This window comes from Zonotrichia leucophrys, chromosome 2 (genome assembly GCF_028769735.1).
Source record: "Zonotrichia leucophrys gambelii isolate GWCS_2022_RI chromosome 2, RI_Zleu_2.0, whole genome shotgun sequence".
Lineage (NCBI taxonomy): Eukaryota > Metazoa > Chordata > Aves > Passeriformes > Passerellidae > Zonotrichia > Zonotrichia leucophrys.
Genome location: NC_088171.1, coordinates 37,765,015 through 37,782,964, shown reverse-complemented (window position 1 = coordinate 37,782,964; position 17,950 = coordinate 37,765,015). Strand labels below are relative to the sequence as shown.

Sequence of the window (17,950 nt, the reverse complement as noted above, 5' to 3'; positions counted from 1 at the left end):
GTGAAGGCACCATAAGATTTGTAATGCAAAAAGCCTCTGGTTGATCAGTCCTGGGCATATTCATGGCTTAAAAATAGTAGAACAAAAGGCCTGATATTAAATATTTACAATGATAGCATTTTATTAGAAAACAATATTGGAAAGCTATATTTTAAATAATTTAGTTAGCAACAAGTTGAACAGAGTTTGGCATATCTTCCACGTAATGTGAAATAAACACTTTAGAAAACACAGTCCACATGAATTACCAACAGCTTCCCACATTTCATGTCCTGCACATTTCTAGACAAAATCTAACTATAGTTGATGCATTAAATCTTAAAATTTCTAGATTATGTCCTATCTTCTTTTGTCTGCAAAATCAAGTTTTGCACTTTTACTTTTTCTCCTACTGTGAGAAATCCCTGAGGAAGAGCTCAGATAAAGTTTCACAGTCAGAGCCCTAGATGCTTCTTTGGTAGATAACTCATGTGAATTAGCTGTTTACATTTCTTCTCCACCATGTGGCAAAATATTATCTTTCCAGGGAATTTATTTCATGCCTACAAGTAGAGTTTATTCTGGTGAGAGAAGAAAGAAAGGAGGGGTACTGGTGGGAGATATCCCTTTGGGCAGAGCTTCAAGTCAGTCTCCAAAAAGCCAGCAAAAGCTCTGCAGGAGCACAGAGGTTATCACGTCCATAAGGCTCTGGGGTAGTTGTTCCCCTCACCCCTACACTGCATTGCTGCCTTGCTGCCTCACAAGGCTGTAGATTGCATCTCTGGGACGTGCAGCTGGTATTCTGTGGGCGGCTAAACAAATCACACAGAGCTGCTCCTCACATTTATGAGGAAGTCTCCAATACACCTCTGTACCAGTCTCACAGTATAATGTAATAAAGATTCCCCTTACAGGAGAGATACATTTATTCCAAGGTAGAGAGACCTGTCTATATTACCTATAAGAGCTATGTATAAGGATTTTAAGAGCTGACTCAGCAGACCTGAAAGGAACACATTCCTCTTGATATTTTATGACACTTCTCTAAACATTTAGACTTACTGTTGCAAAGAAGCTCCAGTGTGCATGGTCAGTGCACCTACATTCCTGCAGAACTAGGTCATAACTTCCCTCAGCCTCATTTGTCAAAGAGTCATTTAGAAAAGGAATGTTCTTGAAACTGTAGTCTGTGATAAGCTAGTACAGCTCTTCTCAACAGTAATTTGTTAGATGACTGTGTTTGAAAATGTGGGAGGTTTAAATCCCTCTTGCTTTTGCAAGTCAGCTGTTTACTCTCTCTTCCCCACACCATTGAATCACAGAATCCACTAGATTGGAAAAGATCTCTGGACCATCGGGTCCAAAGAAAGGACAAGATGGGGAAATTTTCAATTATCAACTTTCTGCAATAGTAGAAGGCAATACATGCAAAGCACTTAATATAGCTAACTATTTTTGATTAAAAGTTTAATTTTTTTACTATAAATAGTTTACAAACAGCTCCAATGCTATTAACATATTTGGAGTGAAAAAACCCACTTTTTCATTTTTTGAAAATTATCTTGCTTTGTTCTCCCCAGTATGTTTTCCTAGGGTTCTTACACTAAAAAAAATAGCAGCATAAGTAAATTAACCACATTTTTTGGTAAAATAGTATTATGGTAATTTAATTTTTAGATTACAGGTAAATCATGCAAATCTAAATGTATAGGTAATTTGAGAAATAAAATTGTAAGGCCATATTCAGAAGTATGTAAATTATGTGAATATCATATTCTTAAAGGAAATGGTCAAAGTGTCACTGCAGAAAGAGTTTCAGTACTTAACATTACTGCTCCTTAGGCAATCTGGCTGTTACTGTCTTTTTCCAGGCTAAGTTTGGAATTAGACACATTTGTGCTGGTCATCCATTCAGTGCAAAGAGCAAGTCCATCTATGCCCTCTTTGCTTCCCTGTGCTCCATCAGTCTGTACCCATCTGTTAGAGCTTTTCTGATCTTATATTTAGACTGTGATATCCTCTTGGGCAAGAACAGCCTTTTTATTCTGTATTTAATTCAGCAATGGAGACAAGACGGCCTTGACCCATAAGTAGCACCCCAGGTGTTCCTGCAATAATATTGATGGTAATGAGGGGTTTTTTTTATGGTGTCAGCTAAAGAGTTAGAAACCTGTTTTGCAGCTCTATGTGTTTGGAGTCCAAATCATGCCAGAAAGGTTTTGAGCTACTACAGGCAGGCTATCCGTATCTTTTTAAAGGAATAAGAACTCTCCTCCACAAGCAATAGAGATGATTTTAAAATGAAATACTTATTTTCAAATATGCCAAAATCTCCCACACAACACAGACTTGCAGAATGTAAGTTTTAAAGTTGTTACCAAAGCTTTTTGTCTAAGTGTGTGCAGCATGGCGTAGTTGGTAAATTAATCTCACCTCTACCCTGCTGTTCTCACTGCTCAGGTCTCGCCATCAGAGAAATATCAGAAAAATAAAGTCTTTCAGTTCTTATGACTATTTCTCAGTCCTAAGAGTTAATATATTAAAGTTCTGACTCAGAATCTGCAAATAAATTCTCATGGAAGCTGTGACAGTGGTAATCACCATCTTAAAATCTTTGTTAAAAAAAGTATTGTTTATTTGCAAGAGAAAGATATCAAGAGGACTATATTTTTTAGAAAATCAGTGTAATTTTCTACACATATCTTATATTTTCATTCTGTCTAACTGTCATCAGTCTGCAAGAGTAGAGCTGTTTACTTCCAGACTCCGCTTTTTAAATCTGAGTAATGCAAGAAGTGGTCCCTGGCAGGTGGTACCTTCCCCTCTCCTGCCCTCTTTTCGACAGAAATCAAGCCAACCCCCAGCACCTACTACCTGTTCAAATGCAGTCTCCCAGTTTGGCAAAACAGGGGCAGAAGCCTCAGCGCAGAAACTGTTTCCTTCTGTAGGTCTAACTGCAAAGGAAAGGTTTATTGCACAATTGCAATATAACCATACTAATTTTCATCTGAATGGCCTGTACATGATCACACAGGAGATGATAATGACAGTATGGAGTTCAGTTTGGGTCAGCACAGAGAGCTGCAGCCTACCTGACGTCCATTTCTCCTTGTCTGTTTTATTGCTGACATCCATGCTGGTTAGATAACAGCTAAGTGTGCTAACCCTCGCTGCAACCCTCTCCTTGCTTGCTCCATAGATTTTACAGCATTGTCTAAACATTCCCCTTTGTGTTCTTATCTAAGGAGCCACTGTGTTGAACAGGGACCTGCCTCTGACAGGCAGCCGTATGATAAATGGTATTAGCACTTTATTTGCTCTTGCTTTGTCTTGGGTTTTTTATTCCTTGATTCTAGAACATAAGCAACATTTTTCAATTCTTGAATCAAGGAAGTTTAGATCCAAACATATCTGGCTTTTTTTTTTGTGAGGAGGAGATCAACAACAGGGGATCTGTTACTCTGGATTATAGTTAAAGATAACAAAAAAACCCCATGAGTTTGCAGTGTAATAAGGGCTTGATGTAAAGAAAGAGTAAAAAGTAAAGAAGAAAGGTGGTGTCTTAATGGAAAAGTACGCTACATTTTTAAAGCTGATGCAGTTCTGAAATAATACATCTGTGTCTGCACACATGACAGGTCTTTTTGAAGTGTGTGACATAAGGGAATCCTAAGCATTAGCATTTTTATCTCCAGCTCTCTTGGAGCTAACAATGAAAAACAATTTAAAATAATTAGGTATAATTACTTTTACAGAATGTGTCTTGTGAAAAACTTTACATGCTGCAGAATTCATTGACATATTCTCACAGCTTCACATTGGCTTCTTTGACTGAATGTAAGTACTAGGTAACTTTAAGCACTGTCACCTGAAAGGACAAAAGGAACAGAAATATTTTACAGGGTATAGGAAAATGGAAGAGAGACTGGAAAGACTCTTGAATAATTTCTTCATTTCTGTACAGAAATGATTTTCTATTCTGGCAGCAGAAAACCCTTCTTTTATCAAGCACCTGCTCTGGTAAAGGGCAGAGAAAAAATGATAAATAAATAGAAAATAGGAATATATGCAAAGGACATCTCTACATTAAAAATTTAAGGCGTGTGCTACAAAAGAAGAGAAAAGAAAAGCTATTTTCATCTTAATAGGATGTCTTTGGAACACAACATGGTTTTCTAGCACCCTAGGATCTCTACTTATGTGATGGGGCTGAAGGGCAGTCCAATCACCTATTGAAGCAGCTGATGGAAAGATTTCAAAATACATAGCAAAGGCTTTGTGGGTTTCAATTAGATTGAAAAGTTACAGTTTGAACAGCCAAGCCACGAGCTTTAAAACAGAAGCAGGAATTTCCGAGTTCTAACAGAACTTCCTATAACACCAATGTGTGAGACATTAATGCTTTAGCAAATTGTACAGAGCTCTCAGAGGAGGGTAGTGTAACCCTAGTACAAGGTACCCAGTCAAGGTTTTCAGGATTTGGATGGAGCAAGCTGTTTGACCAGATTTACTGCCTGTGATGGTCCTGGTTCAACTATCTAACTGGTTTAAATAAACCCCAGAGGTTCTCTGCAGCCAAAAGATCTACAGTTCCAAGTACAATTAAGGGTTAAAGACTCTGAGGTAACTTCAAATTGATTGAACAGAGCTTCTATGCACAATATTTTCAATTTGCAATAATTATACTCTCTGGTGTTCCCATTACAGAAGCCATGTGGAAAGATCTTGGCATTATTTTACCTGTTGGGACCACCCTCTCTTCTGGGGTGTTCACTAGGCAGATTTTTCCCCTACACGTGGCACTGAGAATTTCTGCCATGGTTGCAGAAATTGGTCCAGATACAGCTTTTCCACTGCAATGAAAACTGCTTTGTAGAATTAATAAATGATACACAGGTATTTTGTAGTTCAATGCAGCAGGACACTTTGTCAAATCTCAGAGGGCTTCATCTGCATGCCAGATTTTTACCTTTGACTTGAAAACTGTCCAAAATTTTTTTTATTAGTTACAAAATCTTGGAAATGTATTAATAATGATGTAAAAAATTCACACTCTATTTAATGAGCTACTTTCATGCCTGCTTTTTTCTGGGCTACAAATCCAATATGGTATCTCAGTCCCGAGCTATTTGGTGATTGCTTAAAATGGTTCAATCAGAAGGCAAAGTACAGTGTGTAAAGGAAAATACAGTTTAATCAAGGAACTAAGCCTATAGGAAAGAACAGCAGGGAAGACTTACTAAGGCCCAGAGCAGCTAAAATACAAATTGATGTTAATCTAAATGCAAAGGGAATGCTTCAGTTCAGCTCAATACATGATATTTTAGTTTCACATACCTGCACCTCAAACACACTGGTTTGAGTTTAGAAATAGAAAATGAAAAATTTCCACAAACTTAATTTCTATGAATATTTTAAAATATAAATTTATAAGCCCTTCCAAAACCTTAATTTGTAAGTGTAGGTCTTTATCATGGGCAGACAGGTTTCCACACATACTTCCCACATATGTTCTGGTGATTACAGTTTTGCACATGAAACTCCCTTGCAGCAGTTAAATTTCTCTGTGTTCAATCTAACTGACTGACAGACACAGAAAATACTATGTGCCTCTGCTTTTATTGTGCAAAAATAATGAATAGCTATGTTTATCTGCAAATAGGATTTCTTCAAAAGCCAGATGAACTTTCTCGCATTTCTGCCTTATTCAAAATTCTAACCCAATCAGGGAAAAAAGAAAAACTTTTCTTTCATTAATATTTCACACCACAAGATGCTCCAAATCTGGCCTCATTTATAGTATTTTACATAAAAAATTATTTTCACCAATCAGGTAAGATACCCAGCAGACTTTAAATAAAGATTTTTTTGGTTGTTTTGAAATACATAGTACATTAATTCTAATTTCTTCATGATTTTAATGAATTTATTTATATTTGTTTTAACAAGGCTAGATATTGTGAACTTCAAAGAATTAATGGAAAATTTACGCATTGCGTGCACAATAAAAGCATTACTTTCACAGAGGACTAAAACTTTTAAGGATTAAAAACAGCAATAAAATTATTTAAAAGCATTCCAATGTTAGATATTCTCCTGGGATTAAAATTTTCTGTTTGAACTGCTTTAGAGTGTTTCATCACTATGTAATGCTTCAGGATTTTGGTATATCCTTGTCTTTTTCAAAGCATGTGCAATGTAATAAGTACTGTTTGTAGTCATTTGTACAATGAGTACTTTGAAAAGTTTCATAGCTTCAAAGCGATCTTCTTGTTTTGGTTGTCTACTTTATTCCTATTACTATTTCTGAATGACACTCCAGGGGCTAATTATTTTCTACAACACTACAAGAAACCACCCAAACTAGTTGGCTGAGTCTCTCAGATATTGATACTCCAAATACTTCACAAGAGTGGTAGCCATCAACCATTTCCTTCAAATATTAATTAGCAGTGAATTTTCAGCTCCGCTTCCTACAAAAAACCACCAAAAAACTAAACAGGTGAGTATTATACAGATATTTCTATTCCACACAGCAATGAACCTTTAATACAGGTATCCCAGGTCAAGAGAGCCTTAAAATTGATTTTACTAAATTGAAGATACCAGCACTCATGTATGACATAAATATATATTTTAAAACTCTTTTTCTTAAAGATGCAACTTCAAAACCAGAAAGGACCATAGTTCTAGAGGAATAGGTTCTGTTATCACTAATGACTAAAAATGAAGAAAATCCATAATTGAAGCAGATTGGAAAAGAAATTAAAAGTCAAACATTCAGGTAGAGAGATGACAGACTGAAGTGAACAATTGATCACTGCTGGGGAACGAGCTAGCACTGTAATATTTTATACACTATAATATCTGTGCAGTGCTGTGCAGTGTAGTCAGCATGATGTTCTTTCTTGTTCTGCACAAGGATTCATAAATCTACACGTGTCACCTCTAACCTGATGGATGTGTGTTTGGAGCACTGAAACCAGACCAATATTTTACAGCAGAACACAGTTCTCTTGGCTGAGATCCTTGGAAATTTACAAGCACTCTTTCTGGCAGTGAGGAGAATTCACTAAGTTCCTACAGTGCCACAAAACAAACGGAACTGATGCTCCCACTAAGGCAGACCAGGGCATGCTGGGCACCTGTGCTGAGCCTTGCCATCTGCCAGGCAGCTCAGGAGCAGGGGCCAGCTGCAGCCTTCCCCAAGGCTCCACTTGGAGATCATTAGAACCCGCTCTTCACAAGCTGAGCATTTGTTGAAATTACTGGAAGCTGTTTTGATGTAGGTCCAGGCTCAAGCTCCAGAAGGTCGGTCTGGAATACAGAAGTAGGTACACGTACTGCATGCCCCAAACATTCCCATCATCTGGGTCCAAACCCTCTTCATTCCTTAGCACTACACTTTTATCATGTGGCCTCTGTTAGCTGATTTTCCTGACAGCCCCACTACCTGGAGATTTGTGATCACACAAAATCTCAGTTTTCATTAATTTTTTTTGGAACTAAATTCTGGCCACCAACGTTGCTAAGAATGTGTTGCAAACATGAGTCTGAAAGGGTTCAAAAGCAGACTGGTAATCACACATTTTAAAAAATATCATTATTTTTCATATTTTTAAAATGTTTTTAAAGAATGCTTAGATTTAGTAAAAAGTGCTCATATCACATTCAAACCCAAGTTTTTAATCCTTTAGCAGAAGGAAATGTACAGGGACAAAGCTGGAATGATCTAAGATCGTTAATAGTGAAGATAATTCATATATAAAAAAAGAAAAATAAACACCACCTCTATCTCAACTTTCACACCAAGTCTTCTGTCACATCTATCCATTTAAGTAATTTTGCTTTGCAAAAATACCTTCATATTTACCTGCTTCTGCAGTACATTCTGAGACTTACTGTAATATGAAAACAGCAGGAGTTAAAAGTGAATTATTGCTTTGAAAAATTATGTATTGTATTGATTGATAATGGAAAAAATGGCACTGATTTTTCCCATATGAATTGTACTACTATTTACCTAAGGGCTATGCTGGGTCTAAGAACACCAGGAACTTGTTAGTTCACTAACATACAATATTTGTGGAAGAACTAGCAGATGCATACATACCTAAAAATAATCTTTCTTCTGAAAAGAGGATAGCCTGAGTTTTAACCTGAATAAATACACCAATGCCACAAGTATCTATTGTGAAGGATAAGCTTAAATCTATACCTTCAGAATTCCTGGTAAAATTGCTCAGAACCTTGTGAAAACTAAAACCAGCTGCTTCTGGTTTCTTAGCATAAACTAGGGAAAAGCTTCTTGGCACTAAAACTTCCCAGGCTGTTGAAACTCAAGAGAATTACAGGTAAATGTCTCTCTTAATGGGTATTCCATCTTGATGCTGGAATTACAAAATTCTGACAAGAGTGAAGCTATGTGGGGAGCGCAAAGGACTTGGGCAGAATTTATAAACCTGAACTCAAGGTTTTAACCTAAAGTTTGCATCTAGGATGTAGGACACCTGCATTTTGGAAAACCCATTTCAGCCAACTTCTGCATTGGGCCAGAAGCATCACAATCTTTAGATGTTTAAGATACTTGGAGATTCTCTGCTATATGCACCACGTGGAGATCTTTCAGTACCTTGCCCCTCCATTTAAATTTACTGAAGAACTCAGTGGGGAAGACAGTATCTTGAATTAAAGCTGTTTACTTCAGTCCAACGTGGGACACATAACACCTGACAGAAAAACCCTGAAGGCACAGTCTTATTTTCAGCCTTTCCTACTGGCACTACTCAGGTACTGAGCACCTTTTCCTGCACCTTGCCACTGACAGCTAATTGTGAGTGTTCACTGGGAGTCAGCATCCACATCCTTTCAAAGGCTCTGACTGCAAGAGAGTGATAAACAAAGTGTGTGTGGGAAGTTTTTATACTGCAGCGTATGTGGTACAATTGAGTTCTTGTTTTCAAAAGTGCTGTACATTAAAAAACTAATATAAAATGAGTAAAAACCTGGGATGAAAATTGAGGTATTCAACTGAAATAAAGATTTAAACAGCTGAAGAACAATGCCCTTTACAGGACTGATTTTAAAGCTTATTCCAAAGAAAATATTTATTAACTATAAAAAACACAAGTTATTTTTTTACTGTATTTTACATTGATAACAATCCCATCCATTGCCAGAATGTTGTGTTACTGTAGGAATAATAAAAAGTTGCAGCTAAATTTCTGGTGGACAGGAAGGAATGTTTTTTGAGACAGTGGCACAAATTATACTTGACAGTTTTGATTATCTAAGGGAGCCAGCATCCTGACTCTTGGCCCTGTCCTAATCTCCTTGCTACACTCAAGACAGCTGAGTTTCAACAGCTCACATGGTTCTCACAGAATGAATGCCTTCAGCAACAGGAAATATTTTCAATATTTTCTGTTTCCTCTAGAGTCAGGTAGAAAAATAATTTTCTCATGTTTAATAAGATCTTTAAAGTGCATAGTGTATAGCTCAGTATATATTAATACAAAAAAGCTATCAGCAAATAAAGAGCCCATGCCTAAATCTGATGCCAATTAAACTACAGAAATGGGAGCCAGTGGAACTGGATTGTTAGTATCAGCCAGGAACCTAAACACAGTCTAGCCTCTACTCAGTATCAGCGAACAAAAAATTTATTTTTTTACAGGTTGGTGGGGATCATGCCATGTCCCCTGAGACATCTGTTTCACCAGTGAAAACAAATGAGGGGAGCAAGTTGAAATGTAACAGAGAGGGATCTGAAAATGCCGAAAGGGAAAAGCAGGACAAGAACAGTACCACAGTCTCCAATGGATGGGAATTATATGTCCAGGAGTTGTGATTTTATCAGACATTAGAGTCAAAATGCTGCACATGGAACAACTCTTTCCTAAGATGGGAGAACTTGCTGAGGTAAAGGTTTCCAGCATCTAAAAGCAGTGCCCATGGTGTATATCTTCCAAATAATGTAATCAGCTAAATCTAGCAATACAAGAGCTAAGAAGAGATCCAGTTTTTAACACTATGTCCCAATGCCCCCATGTCAGGACAGTTCATCAGTAAGAGACCCAGACATTTCACCTTTCTCACTGTACAACCAAGTGGCTAAATTTGTGAATGTAACTACATTTTAAAATTGTTTGCCATGGGAATGTTGGCTGAATAAGGACAAAAAGTGAAATAAAGGCTTACGATTAGATCCAGGAAGAACAAAGCAAATGCCATTTTCTGTTCTGGGTATTTTCATAGGAACAATGTTATCACTCCCATTGCCCCTATTCAAATGCAAATTAAGCACCACAGTTGTTTAAATTAGCTAGAGAAATAGATACAGGAAGCAAATGCTGCTAGATCTGGGCCATGGCGCATATCTGATGGCACAGCAAGGTTCAAAGTATTATGTTAACAGTACTGCAGCTTTAAAATGTTTGCTTTAGGTGTTAGCAAACCTCAGTCTTAAAATCTGTGCTATAGATTGTCTGAGGAAGCACTAAATGGTGTCAGTAAAAGCTAATAGATTTTTTCTCCCTCTGCCTCTACCCCCCGAAAACAGCGGCAAACATAAAAAGCAAATTAATCTTCTTTTCATTCCAGACATGATTTTCCTTTCTTAGAACAAACCCTTCCCTATATTTCAGCTATTCCATACATTGTAGCATCCATACTCATGGTGCCATACTGTTTTCAAGTGGACATCACCTGAGACATTCCAGCGAAGAATAAAAAATAGAATTTCCAAGGAAGAGACACATTTCCTTTAATTAAAAAAATAAATTTGGAATTATAATTTTTGTATGGTATTTTTTAATGTTTGCCATTAGAAAGCCTCTCAAAGGCTGAAATAAGCTCTGTATATGATGCACTGATGGAAGCTTGAGTCTCCAGTTCTGGTATATAGAAATTAAAAGTTAAAAAATTAAAACCTTGAAGTATACGAGTAAGGATCATATTCTACTGCTTTGCCTGCAGTAAGAAACCTCTTTTATATGCTCTTCAAAACAGCACAAATTTTTCAGTTGAGGTCTTCCTTTAGGAGAGCAGAATATCCTCAGTGCCTTACAGTAATACTACCTTAATTATACTCCAAGCAAGATTTCTCCTGTGTACATTATTTGCTTATGATTTATTATGATTTCCAGACCTCATTTTACTTTGCTTAATCACTCATACTCTAAATTACAACTACTATTCTCCCCTCAAATTATCCCCAGTGTGGATGCTATGAGGTGTAGTGAACTTGTCATTTGAAGTTTTCTTAAATGACAAAAAGAAAGGTTGGCTACATACAATCACCAGCATAGCAAAAGGTACACAGAGGACCAAGACTTAATTTCATTGTGTTGCATCAGCAAGTAGTTTGCATGTGGAGAGCAGTAGAATTTGTACTGATTGAAAAAATAACATAATATAAATTTTTGTGCTCTTATATGTGATGCATAAGCTTAACCAGAAATTTTGTCAGTGCTGGAGTGGTCCTTGCAAAACAACTGCTTCATGACAGATATCTGGAATTTTCTCGGCTCTTTTCTTGCAACCAGTATCTAATATTTTAACATTTTAAGCCTTTAACATTTTAAAACCATTTCATTTTAAAAAAACCCCACCAAACAAACAAAAAAATCCAAACAAATCTCCAAAGCTGTAAATTATTTCACTTAGCTCTAGAACTAATATCTGTAGGAGCATTACAGGAGTCATTGCAGTATCATTTTTATTATAAATTTATAGCATCTAAATATTTTAGAGACCATCCACCACCACGAAGGTGGTGGAACAGCCATCCAGGCAAAAATGCAAACTCATACCTTTAGGAAAGAAAAACCCTAGAAGAATGCCTACCTATCTGTAAGCTCAAGAAAAGCCTTTTTCCATGTAGAAGGTGAAAGTCTGAGAGCATGCACCACTAAGCGCTTTGGCCCATCCAATGTGGAAATGCACTGCCTACAGCTGTCCAGGGAATGTCCCTGATTGTCACAGGTTGAGGTAAGTTGGTGGTGAGGGGCTGTAAAGGAGCAATTCCAGCCTGGGAAGCCCACTGGAGGATGATCAGTTTGTGATAACCCAGATACAATCCCTGCACTGAGACACAAATGGGACTTCTGGGAAATGTCTCTGTTCCAGTTGAACTGGGAATGGTTCTAGTGAGGCTGTTGGGACATTTGGTTATTACTGCTCTTGCCCAAGAAAGGACAAAACTGATGGGTGTAGGTTAATGTTTTCATAGTAATAAATGCTAAGAGCCCCATGAGGAGTGTTTTCTGAACATGGCCTTGCCTCAGGGAAAAGGGAGCATGGGGAGCACGGCCAGCAGCCCTACCCAGGGAGCAAGGATGCAGCCCACCATCATCATTTTGACTGCAATGAATGCTTTGAAAGCAGCTATTGTTTGTGGCCTACATAAGCTGACAAAGTGCCTTCAGAGCTGCTTCTCACCAGAGAGACATTATTATCATTATTATTATTATCTGGATTTGTTTCTCTGTTTGCAGTATTTGACCAATTTTTGCACAGTGGGCTTTCTTTGTATATTCTCCCCTAAAGCTGCAGTCTTTTCTGTCAGAAGTTTGCTCTCTATAAGGATTTCAGCAGCAGGTCACCGACCTGGTTTACAAATGAAATGACAAATCAACAATCCACTTAGAAGAATAAGAAGACTCCCCAAGTCTTTAAGTCACCTATTGAAAAACTAGAAACACATATTTCCTGAACTTTCTTCTTTTTCTCTTCCTGACCCAGCATCCTGACTTCTCTGAGGTTGAGCACTTTTACATGATTGTTATTTTTCCCTCATATTTATCATAATTAGGTGATATTTAGACAGATGATAATGGGGGTAAGAAAAACCAAAGAATCTAAAGGAGATAAAAATAGGGCAATCCACAGTTTGAATGCATATCACTGAGCTTTTGGTCGCAGGTGTTTGCATTATTTTCCCCACACCAAATATTTTTTCTCTTGGGGAACTGTTTTGCCTTTAGATAAACTTTGTTTATGGAAGATGTTGCATTACAAAAAATTAAAAGCTTAAAAGCTGAAGAGTTGATGTAGAACACGCAGATCACAATGAAGGCTGGGATAGAAACTAAAGATTGGACCAAAACTAGGCATTCCATTGATAAACATGATAAACATTGATAAACATCTGCTCTGAAAAATCTAAGCCTGCAGATCCTCTAAACAGTAATTTCAAAGGAAGTTTTTAACTTGAAGACATTTCAGGGCCTATCTGTTTCAATGCATAGGAAGAAATAATCTGCACACTGGAGGGAATGTTTTGACTGATTAATTTTCCTAATCACTCTTAAAAATCTAAAATCATCTTGTATTTTTTCCAACTGATTTTTATTATAACCCTCTTCTTCAGATTGATCAGAAATTCAGAGACTGCCAGTCTCTTCCTTTTCTGTACAAACAGCACTAAATAATGGTATAAGACTGAGCAAAACCTGAAATTTTGAGTGAGTTATAGATGCATTTTTATATATTTGCACACATTTATGGATATATACATATGTGTGTATATGTCCATGTGGGAAGGAAGAACTTACCTATGTCCCAAGTAAGGGGGTTGTTCTGCTCCATCTCCCTTTTCCCTATGACATACCAGATGCAGGCCATCCAGTGAGCAAGCAAGGCAAACATGGACATGAGGAGCGTGAGGACGATGGTGCTGTGCTGGGAGTAGCGATCCAGCTTCTGCAGGAGGCGCAGCAGCCGCAGCAGCCGCACGGTTTTCAGAAGGTGGACAAGGGAAACCTGGGGGAACGGGGAGAGAAAACCGCTTGTCAGCACCCAAACACCTTGGCAGCAGCTTGCTTCTATCACACAGACCTCTTGTTTCAAGAAAGGAAATTCTAAAGCTCTGTGAAATGTTGCCCACTCCTCATGCAGCTGCACATCTGACTGGACTAAATCTTAAGACAGCAGAGAACAGCAAAGAAGGTGTTAAAAAAAGAAGTATGAAATTTTGATGTGTAAATACACAATTACTATTTCTGATATAAACCAAGCAAACTTGAAATACTAGGAGATCTTTCATGTTATCCTTTTTTCATGCAGTTTTCTTTCAGATTTATCTTAAAAATTTGTCCTTGTGAAAAATTGATTCTTCCCAGCTCTAGAAGAGAAACACAATTGTCAAACTAACCAAAAATCGTTTGATTGCAATATGAAATCACAAAAAGAGTATCTCCAAACACACATTGATTTTCAGCTAACAGCAGACCTAATTTAACTGTATATGAGATGAAACCAGCCTATAATTTTGCATGGAAGAGGCAATAACAAATAGCAGATATTTTGCAGAACAATAGAGCAGAGAAGTTAGAGAAGCCTCAGATTTTTTCTTGAGATTTAACCCTGTGTTCAGGGACCTTGTCATATTTTATTGCTCTGGACTAAGTAGTAGTCCAAAAAGGCTTCCATTAAAACTTCTAATACTACTTCTTAAATTCCTTAAATAAAATATTATTGCCTTTCAAGTTTATGTGGCAAAAGCAGCACCTAATCTGCTCAGCACCCTGAGTATACATCAGTTTATGAAGTGCATGGCTCTGGCTTTAGGGGAGTTCCAGCATAAAGTGAACAGTCTCTGGATGACCCCAACCCTTCCAGAGCATCCTGCAACTGACATCCATACCATATTGTGCACAGGCCACAGTTTTGCTGTGATTGTACTTGGCTTGTGCTTCAGCTGTTGGGCAGAGTTAGCAAACAATATACAGATTAGGATCCAAACAGTTTTAATGTATTTGTCTAAGATTAAATAGACATAATTTTTATTAACAGTAAGCATTTTTTTGCTTCCTCCATTAATGAGACAGTAGGATTAAGGCCTGCTTGATACAGGATACCCACATCAGCTGGAAAAGTAGCATCAGACTTTATGTGTCTTGCCACAGCACTCCCAAAGCACAATAAAGAGCTCTCCCAAAAGCAAGTCTAAAAACACAGCTCAATCAATATCCTTTTGCTTTTTCTAATCCAGAATATCCTGATGCTCAGCCTTTCTGTTACCATAGATAACAATGTGAAATCTAAATTTTATTGGTGTGCATTCACCAACAGCTAGATCTGAAGTGACTGACATATTTTGTAACATCAGGTGTTTTTGATTATTTAAAACATTTAACAACACATTGATTATATTCCACTCTCAGGAATTAAGTATATGAGAAACCTGTAAAGAAGAAAATAAGGAACCTACAAGCATTTTGTTTTTTGCCACTACAGTTTTGGTAGTGCATAAGTAATTCTCCTCCCATGAGCCTCTTCAAAGGGCAATATTTGCAGCCCATTATTTAATGTGGGTTTTTTTTCTCAAGAACCTTTACATTTTTTTCATGTACATAGAAAGGAAAAAAAAATCAACAAAAAATATGGCATTTTTCAAAAAACATTGTTAAAATAAGGTCTGACATTTGAACACACAAATATTTACAAGGTCGTTTCTTGCATTTCATTTCCATGGCATTCTCCATCTACAGTGCCAGGGAATTAGTTATGTCTGTGGCCTTAAGCCCAAGAATATCTGCAAATCTAGGGCAGAAGGCTGCAAAATACTTGAAGTAATTGCCAGGTTTATATTATTATTACAGTCATATAGCTTTAATTTATAGTTATTCTTTAACTGCCATGAAACTCTACCAACTGCCTCTGTTCCAGTGGTAATTAATTTCACAAAGTCTCCTTTTCTTCTCTCTCATCAGCTTGTTTGAATCAAACATGGTTCTATTGCACTTATAACATAAATGCACTTAAACATAAATTCATGACTGACTCTTCAAGGTGTAGCAGTAACATACAAACAATTGTATAATGTGGATTTATATAATGATTGTATATGTGCTATGCCCTACACATTGGAGCCTTCATCTTCCCATGGGAGCCTAGGTTGTAAAACATCACAAATAAATAATGATAGCTTTGGTGAAATTATTTCATTCTTTTTTAAGATTCCTACAAACAAGAAATGGCAAAAGGACTGTTATAATTCTGTGTGCCCTGCCAGTTATCAGTCTTCCCTAAATTCTGACCATTTCTGTTAAGCTACAGAGACATGAATCATATATCATAATATTCTTTTTAATGTGGAAGCAGGTTTCATTTTAAGGCCTAAGGACTGCCCCATTTTCAAAATAATTTCTTCATAAAATTGAACACAGATGTAATTAATCATGTATTATTGCACTGAATTTTCTCATTAGTCATGCCAAATGCTCCTCTGGTATTGTGCCCAATATGTCATTGAAAGATCTAAAATGCCATCAGGCAGCTTCTTTTTCTATGTCACAAATTTAGGAAGACAAAATAAAGAGTCAGCACCCATACTTGTGCCTGGAAAGATTTTTCTTTGCCCACAGATATAAAATCATCAAAATTTTTCATTTTGTTAATAGTTTTAGACTAGCTGGGTTAACCTTTTTCTGTCAAAAGGACAGGGACAGAATTTTATTTGAGACTAACACAAACTCAATCAGCATAGTCCTGAGAACTACTGACAACAAATAAAGTTGCTACAAACCAATGATGAAGTTCTCTGCTTGGAAGAATCATCTCCTACACAAAAAATGAATTAATGAAGAAATGGGATATAAATTTTAAGAAATGACTGGTGGGAGAGATTTTAGTCATTTTTTGTCCACCTGGTTATTTGCTTTGCCTCAAATAATGATACTATTGCCCTAAAACCATTGATAGCTATTCAAAAAGGAGCAATTCAATCATTCTAGCTAGGGCTTAATGGCCTGGTTTTCATGGCAACATTTGAAAACATATTTCCCTATATTAAGAGAACCTTCATGTCAGATGAACAAAGGGATGGAAGGAGCTGAAGACAGGCAGGAATGTGTCTGTGGTCTCAGATGTCCCAAGAGTCCCTGATTTTAACATTAGGGTAGAATCCAGGTAAGGTGTAAAGGCAGTAGAGCCAACTCATACAGTTCAACTTTTGTTTCTTTCAAAATATATACAAAACCAGCAAACGACTCCACAGCATTTACATGCACTCTGGCTCCATCAGTCTCCAGCTGGGGTGTGACAAATCTGTGCCATACATACACACACAGGTATGTATGGCACTATACCTATGCTTGCAGAATTTAGAGCGTCCCTAAAGGTTTGGCCCTTGTGCCGAGGCCTGAGCAGCAAAGGGGTGAGATGCTCCCTGATGCCCCTTCTCACCGTTCTGTTGAGGCAACATCTGAAAGTCGATGAAGTGAAAATCTGAGAACAGACATGAGGAAATGGCTTATTAAATCATGAAGTCTGGAAACAGTGTAGTGCGATTAACACCTCCCTGTGTTTTGAGACAGCTGATAAGTCATTGTTATCTTGAGGTTTATATTAACAGTTGCCAAGTCTTGTCACGACAGGAGATATGATACAGTAAGGCAATGTGTTCCCATCAAGGAATCACACAGAGGTCTCATTAAGGGAAAAAGCTTAAAAGTACGACAGGAGATGTGTATTAATCATATTATGGCAGCATTTTTAATAATGTGATATTTTAATTGTAAAAATAATCATTGGATAATACTTTCTTTTCCAGAATTAAGTACAGAAATCTTATCAGTCCTTCCACTTGGGACAAAAATTTGTTTTCAGGTTTTTTAATTTTTTCTTTGACTGTAAAAGTAAACATGGTTAATTTAATGAAAGTTATTAATAGAAATTAAGCCAACATTATTATGTTGGCTGTTTGGTTGGAGTGCAAGGGATAAACTGAGATAGTAATGTTTTGAAATAGATTACCCACTTCTTATAAGGAAACAGTGGACAATGTGAAACTAACTATCAGGTTCTAAAAAGTATCTTCACTAGCATTTGATTGATGGTTCTTTATGTAATAAATTACATGAAAAGAGAGTTCATTGAAGGAAATGAAAATAAATTATAAAATCAAGCACGACACCTTGTATGGGACCCCTCCTGGCTAGTTCTTTTCTGTTTGTTGGGGTGTTTT

At 37.0% G+C, this 17,950-nt stretch overlaps 1 protein-coding gene across 2 annotated transcripts in view; it reads right to left on the bottom strand.

The window, feature by feature from the left end:
• Positions 1–17,950, bottom strand: part of KCNH8 (potassium voltage-gated channel subfamily H member 8) — a 173,710-nt gene that overhangs the window by 52,864 nt on the left and 102,896 nt on the right. For both annotated transcript variants that reach the window (XM_064704611.1, XM_064704612.1), the window contains exon 7: positions 13,536–13,743. In XM_064704611.1, the coding sequence (XP_064560681.1) occupies positions 13,536–13,743 (208 nt within the window). The remainder of the gene's footprint in view (positions 1–13,535; positions 13,744–17,950) is intronic.